At 43.4% G+C, this 27,047-nt stretch overlaps 1 protein-coding gene across 1 annotated transcript in view; it reads left to right on the forward strand.

The window, feature by feature from the left end:
• Positions 1 to 1,330: 1,330 nt before the first annotated feature.
• Positions 1,331 to 27,047, forward strand: part of rnls (renalase, FAD-dependent amine oxidase) — a 35,215-nt gene continuing 9,498 nt past the window's right edge. The window contains exons 1-5 of the mRNA XM_041815160.1: positions 1,331 to 1,626; positions 3,091 to 3,196; positions 11,445 to 11,587; positions 11,727 to 11,885; positions 24,840 to 25,009. Of these exons, the coding sequence (XP_041671094.1) occupies positions 1,509 to 1,626; positions 3,091 to 3,196; positions 11,445 to 11,587; positions 11,727 to 11,885; positions 24,840 to 25,009 (696 nt within the window). The 5' untranslated portion in view covers positions 1,331 to 1,508. The remainder of the gene's footprint in view (positions 1,627 to 3,090; positions 3,197 to 11,444; positions 11,588 to 11,726; positions 11,886 to 24,839; positions 25,010 to 27,047) is intronic.

The raw sequence follows: 27,047 nt of genomic DNA on the forward strand, positions 1-27,047 counted from the left end.
AATCATTATTATTATTCTATTATTATCATCATTATGATCACCTTTATTACTGACATAACCATCATTATTATAATATTATATCATCGTTATCATCTGTCTTGTCGTTGTTGTCGTTTCTGTTGTTGATGTCTGCTGAGGACACAAACGTCCCACAGGTTGTAAACACTGTGAAACAGCATCAGCCTTCCTCCTCTTTTTTCTTATTTTTCACTCATTTATTTCTAAAGAAGATTTCATTTGTTAAGGTTAAATCCATCCAAACCTTCCTGGTTGTTCCTTCCTTGGTGTTTGTGACTGTCAGTGAGTCTTTCACATCACTGTGGAGGAATGTTGTCCCATTCTTCTTTGCAGGATTGTTTTCACTCAGTGACACTGGAGGGTTTTCCAGCTTTAACGGTCAGTTTGATGTTTACTCCAGCACAGGCTAAATACTCATAAATATTTCTCATTGTCTAAATCAGGGCTGTCAAACTCGAGGCCCGGGGGCCAGATACGGCCCGTGTTGCAGTCATGCCCGGCCCACCAGATCATATTTTTATTATAACTGGCCCACCAGTATGAGGTCTGCAGATTTCCTCCAGTATAAAAATGTAAACTAATCCTTGATGATTTATAACGTCCTTGTTGAGTCATAAAAATTAGAAAAAGTAAACGGTATAAAAGATTTTAGAAAAAGGCAAAAATGTGGGAAGAAATGTTTTTATCTATATTTTCAATTTTGCATCTCACAGTTATGACTAAAAGTTATGGTTTTGACTTTTTATTTCATATTTTTACCTTTTAGATTTATAATTTTAAGTTTTAAATCCTATTTTGACCTTTTAAAGTCATGATTTTGACTTTTATGTCATGTTTTTACCTTAAACACCCATAAGTTTAAAAGGTAAAAACATGGCATTTAAAGTCTTAATAATGTTTTTAAAGGTAAAATATGAGATAAACACTGAAACCATGAATTTTAACAGTCAAAAACTGAGATAAAATTCAAAATCATGATTTAGTCAAAATATGAGGAAAACATCGAAGTCATGACTTTAAAATGTCACAATATGAAATAAAATAAAAAATCATCAGTTTGACTTTTCATGTCAGATGTTGAGTTTTGAACTTATCATGCTCACCTTTAATCACAAAACCCTCTCTGCCGGAAATAAGGTCGACATTTTATGGTCTACTAGACCCTGTAAGGATCAGGTTAGACCCCAGGTCAGAGTACGGCCCCTCTACACCCCTGGTCTAAATGTTTTTATTCTCCCTTCAGGTTTCTGGATTTAATCGGAGTTTTATTTTGAAATCCTTAGCCGGCTTTCCCGCCTTTATTCTTCCTACCTTGACGACCCTAAACCCGGGCTAGTCTTTGTTGGCCCACATTTATCCTTCTATTTTGTAACGCGGGAGGCGTGTTTAACTTCTGAGGCTGGGGGTCCAAAGACATGTCGATCCGGACCGGTCTAACCTGGGTTATCTCACCTTAGAAGCGTTAGCACGGCTGCCGTTCCGAGCTAAACATGTCCCGGGTTCTGATCGTGGGAGCGGGCCTGACGGGCAGCTTGTGCGCATGTCTGCTGAGGAGAGAGCTGCAGAGTCAGGTGGAGATCGTGGTGTGGGACAAAGCTAGAGGCGCGGGTGAGTCCGAAGCTCCTTCAGAACAGGATCACTTTAGTTTTATCCGGTCACAGACGGAAGTATCTACGCTGTAGAGCAAACCTGGTGACTGATGGAGTGACAGCTAAAACTCTCCTTAAATTCGGCATTTAATTATTTTAGAAATGTTTCTGTTTATCCACCAAATCTGCCTTTTTCCACTACATATAGATCCGACTGATGTGGAGCTCCGCTGTTCTAAAATGGCAGAAAGTTGGAGTATCAGATGGGTTTAAAGTCAGGAATAAATGAAGCTGAGCATGATCAATAACCGCAGTTTAATGTGGATATAATAAAAACGCCTTTACCGATAAAAGGGACGTTTTAAAGAGTTCATTTAAGGTCAGGCCAGTATGTGTTACAGAACCTCATCTAGAAAACTCAGAATTTACTTTCTGAAAGCCACAGATTCAAAAATATACTCCACAGCACCAATAAAATAAAAAGTTTTAATATTAGATAGTATCCTCTTAAATTCGGCCTGAAACGGATCCATGATTTTAACCAAATATCACTGAAATCTTCTATTTTCATGTCCGTGAGTCCTGCTAATGTAGAGCTCATTAAAGGGGACAGGTGAGGCTCAGGTGGGTCTGCCTGTCAGAGGTAGATTATATCATTTTGAAAGAGTTCTACCTGCTGCTGGGTAATATTTATAGATAATATATTAGGAGACATGCTGATACCATGACAATAATCAACATGTCTCTAGAGTGAGAACATCATTCATTCAGTGGACCCCCACCCACATAAACATTCAGATTTAAAGAAACTTAACCATACTTTTAAACATTTCTGTCTAATTTAAAATATTTTTAACGTTTTTGTATCTTTGATATTTTGGTCTGCAAATGTTCTTAAACATCCGTCTTTACCAGGTCATCAGTTATTTGGTTTCAGTCATGAATTTATTACCAATGCTACCTGATTATTCTGCTCTGATAATCCTTAAAGCAGTGTTACTCAACAAAAGAGCCAAGCTGTTGAAAAATAACTCTGCAAGAGCCACAATCCAAGAGTCAAAGCAGTCAAGAGTGGCAAAATGGGCAAAAAGTAGGAAAAAAGTGGCGTTTAATGACCAAAAGTAGCTCAAATGGATGAAAAGTGTCAAAAAATGGTATAAAGGGGTAATAAAGTTTCCCTTTTTTAAGGTTGTCTGGAGGAATAATGTTTAAAATGAAGACATCAAAGAGCCACTAATAATCACATGTTGAGTATCACTGCCTTTAAGTAACTATCAGTCTATTCATGTAGCTCCATGCAGCAGAAGTCAGCAAAGAAAATCACTGTTTTTAATGCTTTATGGTTCTACGCCTCCCCTGATGTCCAGTGGCGCCCCCCAGGGGAAGCCCACCTCACACTTTGAAAACCACTGCTCTAGAAAGGTGGTGGGTCCAGGACCAGGAGATTGGTCCCACTGATCCAACATCCCCTCTTTCCCTCCAGGAGGCAGAATGACCACCAGTCGACCTCCAGACTCGTCCTGCAGCTCGGCTGATCTCGGCGCTCAGTATGTCACAGCCACCGCCGCCTACGCCAAGTCCCACCACAGGTAAGACCCTCAACTGGCCATGCTGAAGGAACCCTTAACAATTCTACAACTTTATTTTTGCCTCACAGGTTCTGATTTCTCAGCTGCTTCCTGTACATGGCGGTGTTTTGGGGCTTTTATTTTTGCCTCACAGGTTCTGATTTCTCAGCTGCTTCCTGTACATGGCGGTGTTTTGGGGCTTTTATTGTGAAGGACTTATCTGACTGTATGTGCTGCTTCCTGTACATGGTGGTGTTTTGGGGCTTTATTGTGAAGGTCTATTCTGACTGTATGTGCTGCTTCCTGTACATGGCGGTGTTTTGGGGGCTGTTATTGTGAAGGACTTATCTGACTGTATGTGCTGCTTCCTGTACATGGTGGTGTTTTGGGGCTTTATTGTGAAGGTCTATTCTGACTGTATGTGCTGCTTCCTGTACATGGCGGTGTTTTGGGTTTTCTATTGTGAAGGACCATTCTGACTGTATGTGCTGCCTCCTGTACATGGCAGTGTTTTGGGGGCTGTTATTGTGAAGGTCTTAACTGACTGTATGTGCTGCTTCCTGTACATGGTGTTTTGGGGCTTTATTGTGAAGGTCTTATCTGACTGTATGCTGCCTCCTGTACATGGCGGTGTTTTGGGGGCTTTTATTGTGAAGGTCTTATCTGACTGTATGTGCTGCCTCCTGTACATGGCGGTGTTTTGGGGCTTTAATTGTGAAGGTCCTTATCTGACTGTATGTGCTGCCTTCCTGTACATGGCGGTGTTTTGGGGCTTTAATTGTGAAGGTCTTATCTGACTGTATGTGCTGCTTCCTGTACATGGTGGTGTTTGGGGCTTTATTGTGAAGGTCTATATCTGACTGTATGTGCTGCTTCCTGTACATGGTGGTGTTTTGGGGCTTTATTGTGAAGGACTATTCTGACTGTATGTGCTGCCTCCTGTACATGGGGGTGTTTTAGCGGCTTTTATTGTGAAGGTCTTATCTGACTGTACGTGCTGCTTCCTGTACATGGTGGTGTTTTGGGGCTTTTATTGTGAAGATCTAATCTGACTGGTTGTGCTGCCTCTTGTATATGGCGGTGTTTTGGGGCTTTATTGTGAAGGTCTATTCTGACTGTGCTGCTTCCTGTACATGGCGGTGTTTTGGGTTTTTATTGTGAAGGACTATTCTGACTGTATGTGCTGCCTCCTGTACATGGGGTGTTTTGGCGGCTTTTATTGTGAAGGTCTTATCTGACTGTATGTGCTGCCTCCTGTACATGGCGGTGTTTTGGGCAGTTATTGTGAAGGTCTTATCTGACTGTATGTGCTGCCTCCTGTACATGGCGATGTTTTGGGGCTTTTATTGTGAAGGCCATATCTGACTGTATGTGCTGCTTCCTGTACATGGTGGTGTTTTGGGGCTTTTATTGTGAAGGTCTTATCTGACTGGTGGTGCTGCTTCCTGTACATGGTGGTGTTTTGGGGCTTTATTGTGAAGGTCACCCTCAACTGGCCATGCTGAAGGAACCCTTAACAATTCTACAACTTTATTTTTGCCTCACAGGTTCTGATTTCTCAGCTGCTTCCTGTACATGGCGGTGTTTTGGGGCTTTTATTGTGAAGGACTTATCTGACTGTATGTGCTGCTTCCTGTACATGGTGGTGTTTTGGGGCTTTATTGTGAAGGTCTATTCTGACTGTATGTGCTGCTTCCTGTACATGGCGGTGTTTTGGGTTTTCTATTGTGAAGGACCATTCTGACTGTATGTGCTGCCTCCTGTACATGGCAGTGTTTTGGGGGCTGTTATTGTGAAGGTCTTATCTGACTGTATGTGCTGCTTCCTGTACATGGTGGTGTTTTGGGGCTTTATTGTGAAGGGCTTATCTGACTGTATGTGCTGCTTCCTGTACATGGCGGTGTTTTGGGGCTTTTATTGTGAAGGACTTATCTGACTGTATGTGCTGCCTCCTGTACATGGTGGTGTTTTGGGGGCTTTTATTGTGAAGGTCTTATCTGACTGTATGTGCTGCCTCCTGTACATGGCGGTGTTTTGGGGGCTTTTATTGTGAAGGTCTTATCTGACTGTACGTGCTGCCTCCTGTACATGGCGGTGTTTTGGGGGCTTTTATTGTGAAGGTCTTATCTGACTGTATGTGCTGCCTCCTGTACATGGCGGTGTTTTGGGGGCTTTAATTGTGAAGGCCTTATCTGACTGTATGTGCTGCTTCCTGAATATAGCGGTGTTTGGGGGGCTTTAATTGTGAAGGTCTTATCTGACTGTATGTGCTGCTTCCTGTACATGGTGGTGTTTTGGGGCTTTATTGTGAAGGTCTATTCTGACTGTATGTGCTGCTTCCTGTACATGGTGGTGTTTTGGGTTTTCTATTGTGAAGGACTATTCTGACTGTATGTGCTGCCTCCTGTACATGGGGGTGTTTTAGCGGCTTTTATTGTGAAGGTCTTATCTGACTGTACGTGCTGCTTCCTGTACATGGTGGTGTTTTGGGGCTTTTATTGTGAAGATCTAATCTGACTGGTTGTGCTGCCTCTTGTATATGGCGGTGTTTTGGGGCTTTATTGTGAAGGTCTATTCTGACTGTATGTGCTGCTTCCTGTACATGGCGGTGTTTTGGGTTTTTTTATTGTGAAGGACTATTCTGACTGTATGTGCTGCCTCCTGTACATGGGGGTGTTTTGGCGGCTTTTATTGTGAAGGTCTTATCTGACTGTATGTGCTGCCTCCTGTACATGGCGGTGTTTTGGGGGCAGTTATTGTGAAGGTCTTATCTGACTGTATGTGCTGCCTCCTGTACATGGCGATGTTTTGGGGGCTTTTATTGTGAAGGCCATATCTGACTGTATGTGCTGCTTCCTGTACATGGTGGTGTTTTGGGGCTTTTATTGTGAAGGTCTTATCTGACTGGTTGTGCTGCTTCCTGTACATGGTGGTGTTTTGGGGCTTTATTGTGAAGGTCTATTCTGACTGTATGTGCTGCTTCCTGTACATGGTGGTGTTTTGGGGCTTTATTGTGAAGGTCTTATCTGACTGTACGTGCTGCTTCCTGTACATGGTGGTGTTTTGGGGGCTTTAATTGTGAAGATCTAATCTGACTGGTTGTGCTGCCTCTTGTATATGGCGGTGTTTTGGGGCTTTATTGTGAAGGTCTATTCTGACTGTATGTGCTGCTTCCTGTACATGGCGGTGTTTTGGGTTTTTTTATTGTGAAGGACTATTCTGACTGTATGTGCTGCCTCCTGTACATGGGGGTGTTTTGGCGGCTTTTATTGTGAAGGTCTTATCTGACTGTATGTGCTGCCTCCTGTACATGGCGGTGTTTTGGGGGCTTTTATTGTGAAGGCCATATCTGACTGTATGTGCTGCTTCCTGTACATGGTGGTGTTTTGGGGGCAGTTATTGTGAAGGTCTTATCTGACTGGTTGTGCTGCTTCCTGTACATGGTGGTGTTTTGGGGCTTTATTGTGAAGGTCTATTCTGACTGTATGTGCTGCTTCCTGTACATGGTGGTGTTTTGGGGCTTTATTGTGAAGGTCTTATCTTACTGTATGTGATGCCTCCTGTACATGGCGGTGTTTTGGGGGCTTTTATTGTTAAGGTTTTATCTGACTGTATGTGCTGCTTCCTGTACATGGTGGTGTTTTGGGGCTTTTATTGTGAAGGTCTTATCTGACTGGTTGTGCTGCCTCTTGTATATGGCGGTGTATTGGGGGCTTTTATTGTGAAGGTCTAATTTGACTCTATGTGCTGCTTCCTGTACATGGTGGTGTTTTGGGGCTTTATTGTGAAGGGCTTATCTGACTGTATGTGCTGCCTCCTGTACATGGTGGTGTTTTGGGGGCTTTTATTGTGAAGGTCTTATCTGACTGTATGTGCTGCCTCCTGTACATGGCGGTGTTTTGGGGGCTTTTATTGTGAAGGTCTTATCTGACTGGTTGTGCTGCCTCCTGTACATGGCGGTGTTTTTGGGGGCTTTTATTGTGAAGGTCTTATCTGACTGTATGTGCTGCCTCCTGTACATGGCGGTGTTTTGGGGGCTTTAATTGTGAAGGCCTTATCTGACTGTCTGTGCTGCTTCCTGAATATAGCGGTGTTTGGGGGGCTTTAATTGTGAAGGTCTTATCTGACTGTATGTGCTGCTTCCTGTACATGGTGGTGTTTTGGGGCTTTATTGTGAAGGTCTATTCTGACTGTATGTGCTGCTTCCTGTACATGGCGGTGTTTTGGGTTTTCTATTGTGAAGGACCATTCTGACTGTATGTGCTGCCTCCTGTACATGGCAGTGTTTTGGGGGCTGTTATTGTGAAGGTCTTATCTGACTGTATGTGCTGCTTCCTGTACATGGTGGTGTTTTGGGGCTTTATTGTGAAGGGCTTATCTGACTGTATGTGCTGCTTCCTGTACATGGCGGTGTTTTGGGTTTTCTATTGTGAAGGACCATTCTGACTGTATGTGCTGCCTCCTGTACATGGGGGTGTTTTGGCGGCTTTTATTGTGAAGGTCTTATCTGACTGTATGTGCTGCCTCCTGTACATGGTGTTGTTTTGGGGGCTTTTGTAGTGTGAAGGGCTTATCTGACTGTATGTGCTGCTTCCTGTACATGGCGGTGTTTTGGGGGCTTTTATTGTGAAGGTCTTATCTGACTGTATGTGCTGCCTCCTGTACATGGCGGTGTTTTGGGGGCTGTTATTGTGAAGGTCTTATCTGACTGTATGTGCTGCTTCCTGTACATGGCGATGTTTTGGGGCTTTTATTGTGAAGGTCTTATCTGACTGGTTGTGCTGCTTCCTGTACATGGTGGTGTTTTGGGGCTTTATTGTGAAGGTCTATTCTGACTGTATGTGCTGCTTCCTGTACATGGTGGTGTTTTGGGGCTTTATTGTGAAGGTCTTATCTTAATGTATGTGATGCCTCCTGTACATGGCGGTGTTTTGGGGGCTTTTATTGTTAAGGTTTTATCTGACTGTACGTGCTGCTTCCTGTACATGGTGGTGTTTTGGGGGCTTTAATTGTGAAGATCTAATCTGACTGGTTGTGCTGCCTCTTGTATATGGCGGTGTTTTGGGTTTTTTATTGTGAAGGACTATTCTGACTGTATGTGCTGCCTCCTGTACATGGTGGTGTTTTGGCGGCTTTTATTGTGAAGGTCTTATCTGACTGTATGTGCTGCCTCCTGTACATGGCGGTGTTTTGGGGGCTTTTATTGTGAAGGCCATATCTGACTGTATGTGCTGCTTCCTGTACATGGTGGTGTTTTGGGGGCAGTTATTGTGAAGGTATTATCTGACTGGTTGTGCTGCTTCCTGTACATGGTGGTGTTTTGGGGCTTTATTGTGAAGGTCTATTCTGACTGTATGTGCTGCTTCCTGTACATGGCGGTGTTTTGGGTTTTCTATTGTGAAGGACCATTCTGACTGTATGTGCTGCCTCCTGTACATGGGGGTGTTTTGGCGGCTTTTATTGTGAAGGTCTTATCTGACTGTATGTGCTGCCTCCTGTACATGGTGTTGTTTTGGGGGCTTTTGTAGTGTGAAGGGCTTATCTGACTGTATGTGCTGCTTCCTGTACATGGCGGTGTTTTGGGGGCTTTTATTGTGAAGGTCTTATCTGACTGTATGTGCTGCCTCCTGTACATGGCGGTGTTTTGGGGGCTGTTATTGTGAAGGTCTTATCTGACTGTATGTGCTGCTTCCTGTACATGGCGATGTTTTGGGGCTTTTATTGTGAAGGTCTTATCTGACTGGTTGTGCTGCTTCCTGTACATGGTGGTGTTTTGGGGCTTTATTGTGAAGGTCTATTCTGACTGTATGTGCTGCTTCCTGTACATGGTGGTGTTTTGGGGCTTTATTGTGAAGGTCTTATCTTAATGTATGTGATGCCTCCTGTACATGGCGGTGTTTTGGGGGCTTTTATTGTTAAGGTTTTATCTGACTGTACGTGCTGCTTCCTGTACATGGTGGTGTTTTGGGGGCTTTAATTGTGAAGATCTAATCTGACTGGTTGTGCTGCCTCTTGTATATGGCGGTGTTTTGGGGCTTTATTGTGAAGGTCTATTCTGACTGTATGTGCTGCTTCCTGTACATGGTGGTGTTTTGGGTTTTTTTATTGTGAAGGACTATTCTGACTGTATGTGCTGCCTCCTGTACATGGGGGTGTTTTGGCGGCTTTTATTGTGAAGGTCTTATCTGACTGTATGTGCTGCCTCCTGTACATGGCGGTGTTTTGGGGGCTTTTATTGTGAAGGCCATATCTGACTGTATGTGCTGCTTCCTGTACATGGTGGTGTTTTGGGGGCAGTTATTGTGAAGGTCTTATCTGACTGGTTGTGCTGCTTCCTGTACATGGTGGTGTTTTGGGGCTTTATTGTGAAGGTCTATTCTGACTGTATGTGCTGCTTCCTGTACATGGTGGTGTTTTGGGGCTTTATTGTGAAGGTCTTATCTTACTGTATGTGATGCCTCCTGTACATGGCGGTGTTTTGGGGGCTTTTATTGTTAAGGTTTTATCTGACTGTATGTGCTGCTTCCTGTACATGGTGGTGTTTTGGGGCTTTATTGTGAAGGTCTTATCTGACTGGTTGTGCTGCCTCCTGTACATGGCGGTGTTTTTGGGGGCTTTTATTGTGAAGGTCTTATCTGACTGTATGTGCTGCCTCCTGTACATGGCGGTGTTTTGGGGGCTTTAATTGTGAAGGCCTTATCTGACTGTCTGTGCTGCTTCCTGAATATAGCGGTGTTTGGGGGGCTTTAATTGTGAAGGTCTTATCTGACTGTATGTGCTGCTTCCTGTACATGGTGGTGTTTTGGGGCTTTATTGTGAAGGTCTATTCTGACTGTATGTGCTGCTTCCTGTACATGGCGGTGTTTTGGGTTTTCTATTGTGAAGGACCATTCTGACTGTATGTGCTGCCTCCTGTACATGGGGGTGTTTTGGCGGCTTTTATTGTGAAGGTCTTATCTGACTGTATGTGCTGCCTCCTGTACATGGCGGTGTTTTGGGGGCTTTTGTAGTGTGAAGGGCTTATCTGACTGTATGTGCTGCTTCCTGTACATGGCGGTGTTTTGGGGGCTTTTATTGTGAAGGTCTTATCTGACTGTATGTGCTGCCTCCTGTACATGGCGGTGTTTTGGGGGCTGTTATTGTGAAGGTCTTATCTGACTGTATGTGCTGCTTCCTGTACATGGCGATGTTTTGGGGCTTTTATTGTGAAGGTCTTATCTGACTGGTTGTGCTGCTTCCTGTACATGGTGGTGTTTTGGGGCTTTATTGTGTAGGTCTATTCTGACTGTATGTGCTGCTTCCTGTACATGGTGGTGTTTTGGGGGCTTTTATTGTTAAGGTTTTATCTGACTGTACGTGCTGCTTCCTGTACATGGCGATGTTTTGGGGGCTTTTATTGTGAAGGCCATATCTGACTGTATGTGCTGCTTCCTGTACATGGTGGTGTTTTGGGGCTTTTATTGTGAAGGTCTTATCTGACTGGTTGTGCTGCTTCCTGTACATGGTGGTGTTTTGGGGCTTTATTGTGAAGGTCTATTCTGACTCTATGTGCTGCTTCCTGTACATGGTGGTGTTTTGGGGCTTTATTGTGAAGGTCTTATCTTACTGTATGTGATGCCTCCTGTACATGGCGGTGTTTTGGGGGCTTTTATTGTTAAGGTTTTATCTGACTGTACGTGCTGCTTCCTGTACATGGCGATGTTTTGGGGGCTTTTATTGTGAAGGCCATATCTGACTGTATGTGCTGCTTCCTGTACATGGTGGTGTTTTGGGGCTTTTATTGTGAAGGTCTTATCTGACTGGTTGTGCTGCTTCCTGTACATGGTGGTGTTTTGGGGCTTTATTGTGAAGGTCTATTCTGACTCTATGTGCTGCTTCCTGTACATGGTGGTGTTTTGGGGCTTTATTGTGAAGGTCTTATCTTACTGTATGTGATGCCTCCTGTACATGGCGGTGTATTGGGGGCTCTTATTGTGAAGGTCTATTCTGACTGTATGTGCTGCTTCCTGTACACGGTGGTGTTTTGGCGGCTTTTATTGTGAAGGTCTTATCTGGCTGTATGTGCTGCTTCATGTCCACAGCGGTGTTTTGGGGCTTTTATTGTGAAGGTCTTGTCTGACTGTATGTGCTGCTTCCTGTACATGGCGGTGTTTTGGGGCTTTTATTGTGAAGGTCTTATCTGACTGTATGTGCTGCTTCCTGTACACGGCGGTGTTTTGGGGCTTTTATTGTGAAGGTCTTATCTGACTGTATGTGTTTTTTTCTTTAGTTTTTACTCCGAGCTGCTGTCCTCTGGAGTCCTGCAGCCTCTTGACTCTCCGATTGAAGGACTGAGGCATAAAGATGGAAGCAGAGACTACATGACGCCACTGGGCATGGGCAGTCTGGTCAAACACTTCCTGTCTGAGTCAGGTACTCGCCTCTCTTCCTGTCTGTTTAGTTTTATTTAATGAGACAGAGCTGATGTCTGAGGAGGAACAGTGTCATAATCCTGTTCTTATCTCAGTCAGGGATCAATCTGATTGGGTCTTTTTTATCCCGTGTGAATCAGGGGCAAATTTATTCTTTGAGCATCATGTGACCGGCCTGTTTCTCCGCGGTGCATCATGGGAGGTCCAGAGGAAGGCGGGGGGCAGTGAGACGTTTGACGCCGTGGTCCTGACGATGCCGGTCCCTCAGATTCTGCAGCTGCAGGGAGACGTGGGAAACAGTGAGACATACGTTTATAATGCTGTTGTGTGTGTGTGTGTGTGTGTGTGTGTGTGTGTGTGTGTGTGTGTGTGTGCAGTAGCTAAACTCTTATTAATGTCTAAGGCAGGGGTGTCAAACTCAAGGCCTGGGGGCCAAATCCGGCCTGTAGAACAGTTAAATCGGTCTGTTAGATGATCTCTTCTCTGCTCTAACTGGCCCATCAGTCTGAGGTCTGCAGAAGTATAAAAATGTAAACTTAATTTCATATTTTCAACTCCAGACTTTGACTTTATAATCCCATAGTTTGACCTTTTAGACTCACAATTTAAAATTTTGAATCATATTTTGACTCTTAATTTCATGATGTTGACTTTCTTTCTAATATATTTGCCTTTTAAAAAAAATTATTTTTCAATTTCACTTTCATGTTTTGGCCTTTTTGAACCCATAAATTTTATTTTCTCAGATTGTGAGTCTTTAAACTGATCTTTTTATTTATTTTTTTAATTTCACAATCATTTATAATCACAGGTTTTTTTTTTCATATTTAATTTCTGGTTAAATGAGGCTGACAGTTTCTGGTTAAAAGGTGGCCCTGTTAGGCCCTCAGGTTAGACCTGAATCCAGAATCTGGCCCCTGCTGTGACTGAGTTTGACCCCCCTGGTCTAAGGTTTTTACTCTGATGTGGTTCATGTGTGGTCCACCTTTACTGGGTAAATCCTCACTTTAGTTCTGCTGTGACGATCATCCTGAGGCTAACAGCTGAAGAGCAGGTTTCCTCTGAGGCTGAGACCATCAGGATCACAGTCTGATGTACTCAGCAGCAGCGTCAGGGCCAGGTATGAAGATCCAGTCCTCCGTCTGGTTCTTTGCTGTGTGAGGAGACCTGGTTCAGGAGTGGGGTTCCTCCATAGACAGAAAAGAAGAGGATCTTCTCTGCATACCTGAAAATACTCAGACTAAAGTAACCGGTGTTGATCACCCTTTTCTCCCAGTGTTTGCTGTCAAAAAGCAGCAAACACTGGGAGAAAAGGGGCAGAATGGGAAAAAATGGGTGGGAAGTGACAAAAAAATAAGTAAAAGGTGGCAAGCACGGAGGGAAAAGTGGCAAAAATGGTGAGAAAAAGTTGTGAAAAAGGGCAGAAAGTAGCAAAAATGAGCTTAGTTTAGTTTATTTAGTTTATTTGTGTCAGGGACATGGTACAAAATGACATTAGTCTCAAAAGAGTAAAGGTGCTGCATACCAGATTTGGCTTGTTAGCTAATTTCCATCTGTAGTAGGTAAACAATGACAATGAAATACAGAATCGACCAATCACAATCACACGAGCATGCACGCACACATCTGCATTCATTCAGCCACAACACATTTCAAGGTAAAGGAGATCAAATGACATAAACTAAAACCTGAATGATATTCTTCATAGTTTAAAACACTGATTTAGAAGATTAATGCTGACAAGACTGGTTCCTTAAAATCCACCTTTGGAAGTCTGCAGAGTTTGAGACTGGTAGGAAGATTACTCCATGCTCTGGTAGCTTTAAAGGAAAAATCAGACTGTGCCACGCTCAGAGAGACCGCGGTCTCCACTGGAGGCAGACCTGGAAGATCTGCTTATGCTCAGATCCAAGTTTAACCGAGCTCTTCAGTGGTGGAGGAGACACATTATTTATTCTGTACACTAATCGAACATCTGAATAGGATTAAATGATCAAAGCTGAGCATTTTATACTCATCCAGTATATCACAGAGATGGTACTGCTGTGACTTTCTGTCCAGACCTTTCAGGGCTTGTTTGTGGAGTGATCTGACGGGTGTCAGACTGTCCTGTTTGCCTGAGATCAGCACGCCATACGACAATGACAGTAAGATAAAATCACAGCATTTAGACGTTCTAGAGGCTTCCACTGTCAGCGTTAGATATTACACTTTAATGTTTGACACATCTTTTTAATACGACTTTAGAATTAACATCTTTATCATTTGTCCATTCGCACAAACACTTGGGAAAACCTCATTTCTGTTTGTTTAAAGAATACATTGTGACAGCTTTGTCAGTGTTGAGAGTGAGATGAGCGTCCGTGAGCCAAATCAGGATCATTACCGCAGGTGAGCAGGACCGTATCAGTAGGTGGGAGTAGGTGAGAAGTGGTAAAAAATGAGTTACAGGTGGCAAAAATGGTCCAAATGTAGCAAAAAATGAGTGAAAAGTGACTTCAATGGGCAAAAACCAGAATAAAGGTGGAAGAATGGGAACTAAGGGGAATTTAACTGCAAAAGGCAGGAAAAAAGTGTCGTAAATGGGTGAAAAGTAACAAAAAGAAGTGGGAGGGTGGTAAATAAACGCATGATCTGTCAAAGTAAAGACCTTTCCCTGCTGAATACGTGTATTTCAGTCTGATTTTATGGTTTCAGGCCTTCTGTTCAGTGAAATGATAATCCATAAATACCTGAATGAGGCGTTTATCCCTCCGTTTTAGATATAATCGTTTTTATAAAGTGTTTTATTTCAGTGATTTTGGACCACAGGAAATAAAAAAAACCTGAGAACATTCTGTTCTCAATGTAACGGCGCTGTTTGACCACAAGGGGGCGGCATCAGCCACGAGGAGGAAAGCAGCCACTGCTGTGATGTCACAGTGACTTTCCAGTCACTGGTATTGATCAGTTTCAGCGATCAGTTTCAGCGATCAGTGGAGATGATCCCTGATCATCAGTATTTTTATTTAAGGGTTTAAAATCTCTCTCCAGGCTTTTATTCTGACGGGGCCATGGTGGTTACTTCCTCCTCCTGCCCACACGCTCGCCAGGATCAATACAGCTCCTCTGATCATTTTCCTGCTCTCTGATTGGTCGACGGCTCACACTCTGGTGTGAAAGCTGCAGAACTTTCTGGGTTTTGTGCATGTGGTCGAGCTCCTTTATGTGTGTCCCTGTAGATGATGATGATGTCATCTTCAGCTCCTCTGATTGGCTGAGGGAGGACAGCGCCCATTTCCTCCATGCCGACACGCAGCCACACTCACAGCGGGTTATTCTTAGACTCCACGGTCTGAGTGCAGCAGGAGGCTGCAGTCCTGGTCTCCATCAGGAGAGAAGACCACGTTTGGATCTGACACAGGATCCATCTGTCCTCCAATCAGATTTAGGCTGGAGTTTATCAGACAGGACGCCCCGCCCTCTTTACATGTCTGTATGCACATACATGTCCATGGAGGGATCTGCAGAGTCTGGATCAGGCCTGTAGTCTGGATCAGGTCTGTAGTCTGGATCAGGCCTGTAGTCTGGATCAGGCCTGTAGTCTGGATCAGGCCTTGGTCTGGATCAGGCCTGTAGTCTGGATCAGGCCTCTAGTCTGGATCAGGCCTCTAGTCTGGATAAGGCCTGTAGTCTGGATCAGGTCTGTGTTCTGGATCAGGTCTGTAGTCTGGATCAGGCCTGTAGTCTGGATAAGGCCTGTAGTCTGGATCAGGCCTGTAGTCTGGATCAGGTCTGTAGTCTGGATCAGGTCTGTAGTCTGGATCAGGCCTCTAGTCTGGATCAGGCTTGTAGTCTGGATCAGGCCTCTAGTCTGGATCAGGCCTCTAGTCTGGATCAGGCCTGTAGTCTGGATCAGGTCTGTAGTCTGGATCAGGCCTGTAGTCTGGATCAGGCCTGTTGTCTGGAACAGGCCTGTAGTCTGGATCAGGTCTGTAGTCTGGATCAGGCCTGTAGTCTGGATAAGGCCTGTAGTCTGGATCAGGTCTGTAGTCTGGATCAGGCCTCTAGTCTGGATCAGGCCTCTAGTCTGGATCAGGCTTGTAGTCTGGATCAGGCCTCTAGTCTGGATCAGGCCTCTAGTCTGGATCAGGCCTGTAGTCTGGATCACGTCTGTAGTCTGGATCAGGCCTGTAGTCTGGATCAGGCCTGTAGTCTGGATCAGGTCTCTAGTCTGGATAAGGCCTCTAGTCTGGATCAGGCCTCTAGTCTGGATCAGGTCTGTAGTCTGGATCAGGTCTCTAGTCTGGATCAGGCCTGTAGTCTGGATCAGGCCTGTTTGTCTGGATCAGGCCTGTAGTCTGGATCAGGCCTGTTGTCTGGAACAGGCCTGTAGTCTGGATCAGGTCTGTAGTCTGGATCAGGCCTGTAGTCTGGATAAGGCCTGTAGTCTGGATCAGGTCTGTAGTCTGGATCAGGCCTCTAGTCTGGATCAGGCTTGTAGTCTGGATCAGGCCTCTAGTCTGGATCAGGCCTCTAGTCTGGATCAGGCCTGTAGTCTGGATCACGTCTGTAGTCTGGATCAGGCCTGTAGTCTGGATCAGGCCTGTAGTCTGGATCAGGTCTTGGTCTGGATCAGGTCTGTAGTCTGGATCAGGCCTCTTGTCTGGATCAGGCCTGTAGTCTGGATCAGGTCTGTAGTCTGGATCAGGCCTGTAGTCTGTATCAGGCCTGTAGTCTGGATCAGGCTTCTAGTCTGGATCAGGTCTCTAGTCTGGATAAGGCCTCTAGTCTGGATCAGGCCTCTAGTCTGGATCAGGTCTGTAGTCTGGATCAGGTCTCTAGTCTGGATCAGGCCTGTAGTCTGGATCAGGCCTGTAGTCTGGATCAGGCCTGTAGTCTGGATAAGGCCTGTAGTCTGGATCAGGTCTGTGTTCTGGATCAGGTCTGTAGTCTGGATCAGGTCTGTAGTCTGGATCAGGCCTCTAGTCTGGATCAGGCCTGTAGTCTGGATCAGGCCTTGGTCTGGATCAGGCCTGTAGTCTGGATCAGGCCTGTAGTCTGGATCAGGCCTGTTTGTCTGGATCAGGCCTGTAGTCTGGATAAGGCCTCTTGTCTGGATCAGGTCTGTAGTCTGGATCAGGTCTGTAGTCTGGATCAGGCCTGTAGTCTGGATCAGGCCTGTAGTCTGGATCAGGCCTCTTGTCTGGATCAGGTCTGTAGTCTGGATCAGGCCTCTAATCTGGATCAGGCCTGTAGTCTGGATCAGGCCTGTAGTCTGGATCAGGTCTGTAGTCTGGATCAGGCCTGTAGTCTGGATCAGGTCTCTAGTCTGGATCAGGCCTGTAGTCTGGATCAGGCCTGTAGTCTGGATCAGGCCTCTAGTCTGGATCAGGCCTGTAGTCTGGATCAGGTCTGTAGTCTGGATCAGGCCTAAAGTCTGGATCAGGCCTGTAGTCTGGATCAGGTCTGTAGTCTGGATCAGGTCTGTAGTCTGGATCAGGCCTCTAGTCTGGATCAGGCCTGTAGTCTGGATCAGGCCTGTAGTCTGGATCAGGCCTGTTTGTCTGGATCAGGCCTGTAGTCTGGATCAGGTCTGTAGTCTGGATCAGGTCTGTAGTCTGGATCAGGCCTCTTGTCTGGATCAGGTCTGTAGTCTGGATCAGGTCTTAGTCTGGATCAGGCCTGTAGTCTGGATCAGGCCTCTAGTCTGGATCAGGCCTCTTGTCTGGATCAGGTCTGTAGTCTGGATCAGGTCTGTAGTCTGGATCAGGCCTGTAGTCTGGATCAGGCCTGTAGTCTGGATCAGGTCTGTAGTCTGGATCAGGCCTCTAGTCTGGATCAGGCCTGTAGTCTGGATCAGGCCTGTAGTCTGGATCAGGCCTGTAGTCTGGATCAGGTCTGTAGTCTGGATCAGGACTGTAGTCTGGATCAGGCCTCTCGTCTGGATCAGGCCTTGGTCTGGATCAGGCCTGTAGTCTGGATCAGGCCTCTAGTCTGGATCAGGCCTGTAGTCTGGATCAGGCCTGTAGTCTGGATCAGGTCTGTAGTCTGGATCAGGCCTGTAGTCTGGATCAGGCCTGTAGTCTGGATCAGGTCTGTAGTCTGGATCAGGCCTCTAGTCTGGATCAGGCCTCTAGTCTGGATCAGGCCTCTAGTCTGGATCAGGCCTGTAGTCTGGATCAGGTCTGTAGTCTGGATCAGGCCTGTAGTCTGGATCAGGTCTCTAGTCTGGATCAGGCCTCTAGTCTGGATCAGGCCTGTAGTGTGGATCAGGTCTCTAGTCTGGATAAGGCCTCTAGTCTGGATCAGGCCTCTAGTCTGGATCAGGTCTGTAGTCTGGATCAGGTCTCTAGTCTGGATCAGGCCTGTAGTCTGGATCAGGCCTGTAGTCTGGATAAGGCCTGTAGTCTGGATCAGGTCTGTGTTCTGGATCAGGTCTGTAGTCTGGATCAGGTCTGTAGTCTGGATCAGGCCTCTAGTCTGGATCAGGCCTGTAGTCTGGATCAGGCCTTGGTCTGGATCAGGCCTGTAGTCTGGATCAGGCCTGTAGTCTGGATCAGGCCTGTTTGTCTGGATCAGGCCTGTAGTCTGGATAAGGCCTCTTGTCTGGATCAGGTCTGTAGTCTGGATCAGGTCTGTAGTCTGGATCAGGCCTGTAGTCTGGATCAGGCCTGTAGTCTGGATCAGGCCTCTTGTCTGGATCAGGTCTGTAGTCTGGATCAGGCCTCTAATCTGGATCAGGCCTGTAGTCTGGATCAGGCCTGTAGTCTGGATCAGGTCTGTAGTCTGGATCAGGCCTGTAGTCTGGATCAGGTCTCTAGTCTGGATCAGGCCTGTAGTCTGGATCAGGCCTGTAGTCTGGATCAGGCCTCTAGTCTGGATCAGGCCTATAGTCTGGATCAGGTCTGTAGTCTGGATCAGGCCTCTAGTCTGGATCAGGCCTGTAGTCTGGATCAGGTCTGTAGTCTGGATCAGGTCTGTAGTCTGGATCAGGCCTCTAGTCTGGATCAGGCCTGTAGTCTGGATCAGGCCTGTAGTCTGGATCTGGCCTGTAGTCTGGATCAGGCCTGTTTGTCTGGATCAGGCCTGTAGTCTGGATCAGGTCTGTAGTCTGGATCAGGTCTGTAGTCTGGATCAGGCCTCTTGTCTGGATCAGGTCTGTAGTCTGGATCAGGTCTTAGTCTGGATCAGGCCTGTAGTCTGGATCAGGCCTCTAGTCTGGATCAGGCCTCTTGTCTGGATCAGGTCTGTAGTCTGGATCAGGCCTGTAGTCTGGATCAGGCCTGTAGTCTGGATCAGGCCTGTAGTCTGGATCAGGTCTGTAGTCTGGATCAGGCCTCTAGTCTGGATCAGGCCTGTAGTCTGGATCAGGCCTGTAGTCTGGATCAGGCCTGTAGTCTGGATCAGGTCTCTAGTCTGGAACAGGCCTCTAGTCTGGATCAGGCCTGTAGTCTGGATCAGGCCTTGGTCTGGATCAGGCCTGTAGTCTGGAACAGGCCTCTAGTCTGGATCAGGCCTGTTGTCTGGAACAGGCCTGTAGTCTGGATCAGGCCTGTAGTCTGGATCAGGCCTGTAGTCTGGATCAGGTCTGTAGTCTGGATCAGGCCTCTAGTCTGGATCAGGCCTCTAGTCTGGATCAGGCCTCTAGTCTGGATCAGGCCTGTAGTCTGGATCAGGTCTGTAGTCTGGATCAGGCCTGTAGTCTGGATCAGGTCTCTAGTCTGGATCAGGCCTCTAGTCTGGATCAGGCCTGTAGTGTGGATCAGGTCTGTAGTCTGGATCAGGCCTCTTGTCTGGATCAGGTCTGTAGTCTGGATCAGGCCTGTAGTCTGGATCAGGTCTGTAGTCTGGATCAGGCCTGTAGTCTGGATCAGGCCTGTAGTCTGGATCAGGCCTGTAGTCTGGATCAGGCCTGTAGTCTGGATCAGGCCTCTAGTCTGGATCAGGCCTGTAGTCTGGATCAGGTCTCTAGTCTGGATCAGGTCTCTAGTCTGGATCAGGCCTGTAGTCTGGATCAGGTCTGTAGTCTGGATCAGGTCTGTAGTCTGGATCAGGCCTGTAGTCTGGATCAGGTCTGTAGTCTGGATCAGGCCTGTAGTCTGGATCAGGCCTCTAGTCTGGATCAGGCCTGTAGTCTGGATCAGGTCTCTAGTCTGGATCAGGTCTGTAGTCTGGATCAGGCCTGTAGTCTGGATCAGGTCTGTAGTCTGGATCAGGTCTGTAGTCTGGATCAGGCCTGTAGTCTGGATCAGGTCTCTAGTCTGGATCAGGCCTCTAGTCTGGATCAGGTCTCTAGTCCGGTATCATGGTTCCTGTTAGCGTTAGATATCATGGTTCCTGTTAGGGTTGGTATCATGGTTCCTGTTAGGGTTGGTATCATGGTTCCTGTTAGGGTTAGATATCATGGTTCCTGTTAGGGTTGGTATCATGGTTCCTGTTAGGGTTAGATATCATGGTTCCTGTTAGGGTTAGATATCATGGTTCCTGTTAGCGTTAGATATCATGGTTCCTGTTAGGGTTAGATATCATGGTTCCTGTTAGGGTTGGTATCATGGTTCCTGTTAGGGTTAGATATCATGGTTCCTGTTAGCGTTAGATATCATGGTTCCTGTTAGGGTTGGTATCATGGTTCCTGTTAGGGTTAGATATCATGGTTCCTGTTAGGGTTGGTATCATGGTTCCTGTTAGGGTTAGATATCATGGTTCCTGTTAGGGTTAGATATCATGGTTCCTGTTAGGGTTGGTATCATGGTTCCTGTTAGGGTTAGATATCATGGTTCCTGTTAGGGTTAGATATCATGGTTCCTGTTAGGGTTAGATATCATGGTTCCTGTTAGGGTTAGATATCATGGTTCCTGTTAGGGTTAGATATCATGGTTCCTGTTAGGGTTAGATATCATGGCATGGTTCCTGTTACGTTAGATATCATGGTTCCTGTTAGGGTTGGTATCATGGTTCCTGTTAGGGTTAGATATCATGGTTCCTGTTAGCGTTAGATATCATGGTTCCTGTTAGCGTTAGATATCATGGTTCCTGTTAGGGTTGGTATCATGGTTCCTGTTAGGGTTGGTATCATGGTTCCTGTTAGGGTTAGATATCATGGTTCCTGTTAGCGTTAGATATCATGGTTCCTGTTAGCGTTAGATATCATGGTTCCTGTTAGGGTTAGATATCATGGTTCCTGTTAGCGTTAGATATCATGGTTCCTGTTAGCGTTAGATATCATGGTTCCTGTTAGGGTTAGATATCATGGTTCCTGTTAGGGTTGGTATCATGGTTCCTGTTAGGGTTAGATATCATGGTTCCTGTTAGCGTTAGATATCATGGTTCCTGTTAGCGTTAGATATCATGGTTCCTGTTAGGGTTGGTATCATGGTTCCTGTTAGGGTTAGATATCATGGTTCCTGTTAGCGTTAGATATCATGGTTCCTGTTAGGGTTAGATATCATGGTTCCTGTTAGGGTTGGTATCATGGTTCCTGTTAGGGTTAGATATCATGGTTCCTGTTAGGGTTAGATATCATGGTTCCTGTTAGGGTTAGATATCATGGTTCCTGTTAGAGTTGGTATCATGGTTCCTGTTAGGGTTAGATATCATGGTTCCTGTTAGGGTTAGATATCATGGTTCCTGTTAGGGTTAGATATCATGGTTCCTGTTAGGGTTGGTATCATGGTTCCTGTTAGGGTTAGATATCATGGTTCCTGTTAGTGTTAGATATCATGGTTCCTGTTAGGGTTGGTATCATGGTTCCTGTTAGGGTTAGATATCATGGTTCCTCTTAGCATTAGATATCATGGTTCCTGTTAGGGTTGGTATCATGGTTCCTGTTAGGGTTGGTATCATGGTTCCTGTTAGGGTTAGATATCATGGTTCCTGTTAGGGTTGGTATCATGGTTCCTGTTAGGGTTAGATATCATGGTTCCTGTTAGCTTTAGATATCATGGTTCCTGTTAGGGTTGGTATCATGGTTCCTGTTAGGGTTAGATATTATGGTTCCTGTTAGGGTTGGTATCATGGTTCCTGTTAGGGTTAGATATCATGGTTCCTGTTAGGGTTAGATATCATGGTTCCTGTTAGGGTTGGTATCATGGTTCCTGTTAGGGTTAGATATCATGGTTCCTGTTAGCTTTAGATATCATGGTTCCTGTTAGGGTTGGTATCATGGTTCCTGTTAGGGTTAGATATTATGGTTCCTGTTAGCTTTAGATATCATGGTTCCTGTTAGGGTTGGTATCATGGTTCCTGTTAGGGTTAGATATCATGGTTCCTGTTAGCTTTAGATATCATGGTTCCTGTTAGGGTTGGTATCATGGTTCCTGTTAGGGTTAGATATCATGGTTCCTGTTAGGGTTGGTATCATGGTTCCTGTTAGGGTTAGATATCATGGTTCCTGTTAGGGTTAGATATCATGGTTCCTGTTAGGGTTAGATATCATGGTTCCTGTTAGGGTTGGTATCATGGTTCCTGTTAGGGTTAGATATCATGGTTCCTGTTAGCGTTAGATATCATGGTTCCTGTTAGCGTTAGATATCATGGTTCCTGTTAGGGTTGGTATCATGGTTCCTGTTAGGGTTAGATATCATGGTTCCTGTTAGCGTTAGATATCATGGTTCCTGTTAGGGTTGGTATCATGGTTCCTGTTAGGGTTGGTATCATGGTTCCTGTTAGGGTTAGATATCATGGTTCCTGTTAGGGTTGGTATCATGGTTCCTGTTAGGGTTAGATATCATGGTTCCTGTTAGGGTTAGATATCATGGTTCCTGTTAGGTTTGGTATCATGGTTCCTGTTGGGGTTAGATATCATGGTTCCTGTTAGCGTTAGATATCATGGTTCCTGTTAGGGTTGGTATCATGGTTCCTGTTAGGGTTAGATATCATGGTTCCTGTTAGGGTTAGATATCATGGTTCCTGTTAGGGTTAGATATCATGGTTCCTGTTAGGGTTAGATATCATGGTTCCTGTTAGGGTTGGTATCATGGTTCCTGTTAGCGTTAGATATCATGGTTCCTGTTAGGGTTAGATATCATGGTTCCTGTTAGGGTTGGTATCATGGTTCCTGTTAGCGTTAGATATCATGGTTCCTGTTAGCGTTAGATATCATGGTTCCTGTTAGGGTTAGATATCATGGTTCCTGTTAGGGTTAGATATCATGGTTCCTGTTAGCGTTAGATATCATGGTTCCTGTTAGGGTTAGATATCATGGTTCCTGTTAGAGTTGGTATCATGGTTCCTGTTAGGGTTAGATATCATGGTTCCTGTTAGGGTTAGATATCATGGTTCCTGTTAGGGTTAGATATCATGGTTCCTGTTAGGGTTAGATATCATGGTTCCTGTTAGGGTTGGTATCATGGTTCCTGTTAGGGTTAGATATCATGGTTCCTGTTAGCGTTAGATATCATGGTTCCTGTTAGGGTTGGTATCATGGTTCCTGTTTTGGTTAGATATCATGGTTCCTGTTAGGGTTAGATATCATGGTTCCTGTTAGGGTTGGTATCATGGTTCCTGTTAGGGTTAGATATCATGGTTCCTGTTAGGGTTAGATATCATGGTTCCTGTTAGGGTTAGATATCATGGTTCCTGTTAGGGTTGGTATCATGGTTCCTGTTAGGGTTGGTATCATGGTTCCTGTTAGGGTTAGATATCATGGTTCCTGTTAGGGTTGGTATCATGGTTCCTGTTAGGGTTAGATATCATGGTTCCTGTTAGTGTTTGATATCATGTTTCCTGTTAGGGTTGGTAACATGGTTCCTGTTAGGGTTTGTTATCATGGTTCCTGTTAGGGTTTGATTTCTTGGTTCGTGTTAGGTTGGTATCATGGTTCCTGTTAGGTTAGGTATCATGGTTCCTGTTAGGGTTAGATATCATGGTTCCTGTTAGGTTTGGTATCATGGTTCCTGTTGGGGTTAGATATCATGGTTCCTGTTAGCGTTAGATATCATGGTTCCTGTTAGGGTTGGTATCATGGTTCCTGTTAGGGTTGGTATCATGGTTCCTGTTAGGGTTAGATATCATGGTTCCTGTTAGGGTTGGTATCATGGTTCCTGTTAGGGTTAGATATCATGGTTCCTGTTAGGGTTAGATATCATGGTTCCTGTTAGCGTTAGATATCATGGTTCCTGTTAGGGTTGGTATCATGGTTCCTGTTAGGGTTGGTATCATGGTTCCTGTTAGGGTTAGATATCATGGTTCCTGTTAGGGTTAGATATCATGGTTCCTGTTAGGGTTAGATATCATGGTTCCTGTTAGGGTTGGTATCATGGTTCCTGTTAGGGTTAGATATCATGGTTCCTGTTAGCGTTAGATATCATGGTTCCTGTTAGCGTTAGATATCATGGTTCCTGTTAGGGTTGGTATCATGGTTCCTGTTAGGGTTAGATATCATGGTTGCTGTTAGCGTTAGATATCATGGTTCCTGTTAGGGTTAGATATCATGGTTCCTGTTAGGGTTGGTATCATGGTTCCTGTTAGGGTTAGATATCATGGTTCCTGTTAGGGTTAGATATCATGGTCCCTGTTAGGGTTGGTATCATGGTTCCTGTTAGGGTTAGATATCATGGTTCCTGTTAGGGTTAGATATCATGGTTCCTGTTAGGGTTGGTATCATGGTTCCTGCCATGTATGTGGTTCCAAAACAGTGATGTCGTCTTCAAAGGATGACAGCATCTTCAAAGGATGACATCATCTTCAAAGGATGACATCATATTTGATAGCCATGCTAAGACCTGCAGATATATCTGATCTGCTCCACAGCTGATTTTAGCCAGACCCACGGGGCTAATGCTAACTATGGCGCTAATGCTAACCCTGGGGCTAATGCTAACATTGGGCTAATGCTAATGCTCAAATCTTAATGAAGGTCTTCAGTTTTTAAGTTTTGGTTCTTTTTTGGCACCGTCAGTAAATATCAGACTGTCTGGTTTTTAACTAGTATATACTGGAGATGGAGCATAGTCCCAGTCCCAGTAAAGACCACTGTCTCCGTCTGTTCCAGTGGTCCTAATATGATGGAGACAGAGTAGAACCAGTCCCAGTCCCAGTAAAGACCACTGTCTCCATCTGTTCCAGTGGTCCTAATATGATGGAGACAGAGTAGAACCAGTCCCAGTCCCAGTAAAGACCACTGTCTCCGTCTGTTCCAGTGGTCCTAATGCCACCTGTTAGGTATGACTGCACACCTCTGTGTCCATCCTCAGGCCCTGGTGTCTGACGGTTCAGCCGCCTTTGGGGTTCGTCTCTAATAAATTTCAGCCTCCATGTTTGTGTCCTGTTAGGCGTTAGATCATGGTTCCTGTCGGTTACACCATGGTTCCTGTTAGGTCTGGAGAACCTGGAGAAACACAAGGAGGAGGTCCAGCCAATCATCTTACAGGAACTCCAGAAGCTTCTTCCTGATCTGCCTGAGCCGGCCAGCGTCAAGTGTCAGAAATGGAGGTACTCCCAGGTACGGAGGTCAAAGTTCAGCTAACCTTACTAATACTACAGCATTAAAATAAGTCAGTGATACTTTAGTGGTCTATCGCACTCATGGTCTGGGTCTGTTAGTGGTCTATCGCACTAAATCAATAAATAAATAAATATCCAGTGTTCACACTATAAATAAATAAATAAATAAATATCCAGTGTTCACACTATTAATAAATAAATAAATAAATATCCAGTGTTCACACTATAAATAAATAAATATCCAGTGTTCAGACTATAAATAAATAAATAAATAAATAAATAAATATCCAGTGTTCAGACTATAAATAAATAAATAAATATCCAGTGTTCAGACTATAAATAAATAAATAAATAAATATCCAGTGTTCAGACTATAAATAAATAAATATCCAGTGTTCAGACTATAAATAAATAAATAATTATAGAGTGTTCAGGCGATAATTAAATAAATAAATAAATCTCCAGTGGTCATAAGATAAATAAATAAATAAATAAATATCCAGTTTTCAGACTATAAAGAAATAAATCAATAAATATCCAGTGTTCAGACTATAAATAAATAAATATCCAGTGTTCAGACTATAAATAAATGAATATCCAGTGTTCAGACTATAAATAAATAAATAAATAAATAAATATCCAGTGTTCAGACTATAAATAAATAAATAAATGAATATCCAGTGTTCAGACTATAAATAAATAAATAAATGAATATCCAGTGTTCAGACTATAAATAAATAAATGAATAAATAAATATCCAGTGTTCAGACTATAAATAAATAAATAAATAAATATCCAGTGTTCAGACTATAAATAAATAAATAAATAAATAAATATCCAGTGTTCAGACTATAAATAAATAAATAAATGAATATCCAGTGTTCAGACTATAAATAAATAAATAAATGAATATCCAGTGTTCAGACTATAAATAAATAAATGAATAAATAAATATCCAGTGTTCAGACTATAAATAAATAAATAAATGAATATCCAGTGTTCAGACTATAAATAAATAAATAAATAAATATCCAGTGTTCAGACTATAAATAAATAAATAAATAAATATCCAGTGTTCAGACTATAAATAAATAAATAAATAAATATCCAGTGTTCAGACTATAAATAAATAAATAAATAAATATCCAGTGTTCAGACTATAAATAAATAAATAAATAAATATCCAGTGTTCAGACTATAAATAAATAAATAAATAAATATCCAGTGTTCAGACTATAAATAAATAAATAAATAAATATCCAGTGTTCAGACTATAAATAAATAAATAAATAAATATCCAGTGTTCAGACTATAAATAAATAAATAAATAAATAAATAAATATCCAGTGTTCACACTATAAATAAATAAATAAATAAATAAATATCCAGTGTTCAGACTATAAATAAATAAATAAATATCCAGTGTTCAGACTATAAATAAATAAATAAATATCCAGTGTTCACACTATAAATAAATAAATAAATAAATATCCAGTGTTCACACTATAAATAAATAAATAAATAAATATCCAGTAATCAGACTATAAATAAATAAATAAATAAATATCCAGTGTTCAGACTATAAATAAATAAATAAATAAATATCCAGTGTTCAGACTATAAATAAATAAATAAATATCCAGTGTTCAGACTATAAATAAATAAATAAATAAATATCCAGTGTTCAGACTATAAATAAATAAATAAATAAATATCCAGAGTTCAGAATATAAATAAATAAATAAATATCCAGTGTTCATAAATAAATAAAAAAATATCCAGTGTTCATACTATAAATAAATAAATAAATATCCAGTGTTCAGACTATAAATAAATAAATAAATATCCAGTGTTCAGACTATAAATAAATAAATAAATATCCAGTGTTCAGACTATAAATAAATAAATGAATATCCAGTGTCTACTATAAATAAATAAATAAATAAATATCCAGTGTTCAGACTATAAATAAATAAATAAATATCCAGTGACTATAAATAAATAAATAAATAAATATCCAGTGTTCAGACTATAAA

The sequence above is a fragment of the Cheilinus undulatus genome, linkage group 20, assembly GCF_018320785.1.
Source record: "Cheilinus undulatus linkage group 20, ASM1832078v1, whole genome shotgun sequence".
Taxonomy (NCBI): Eukaryota; Metazoa; Chordata; class Actinopteri; order Labriformes; family Labridae; genus Cheilinus; species Cheilinus undulatus.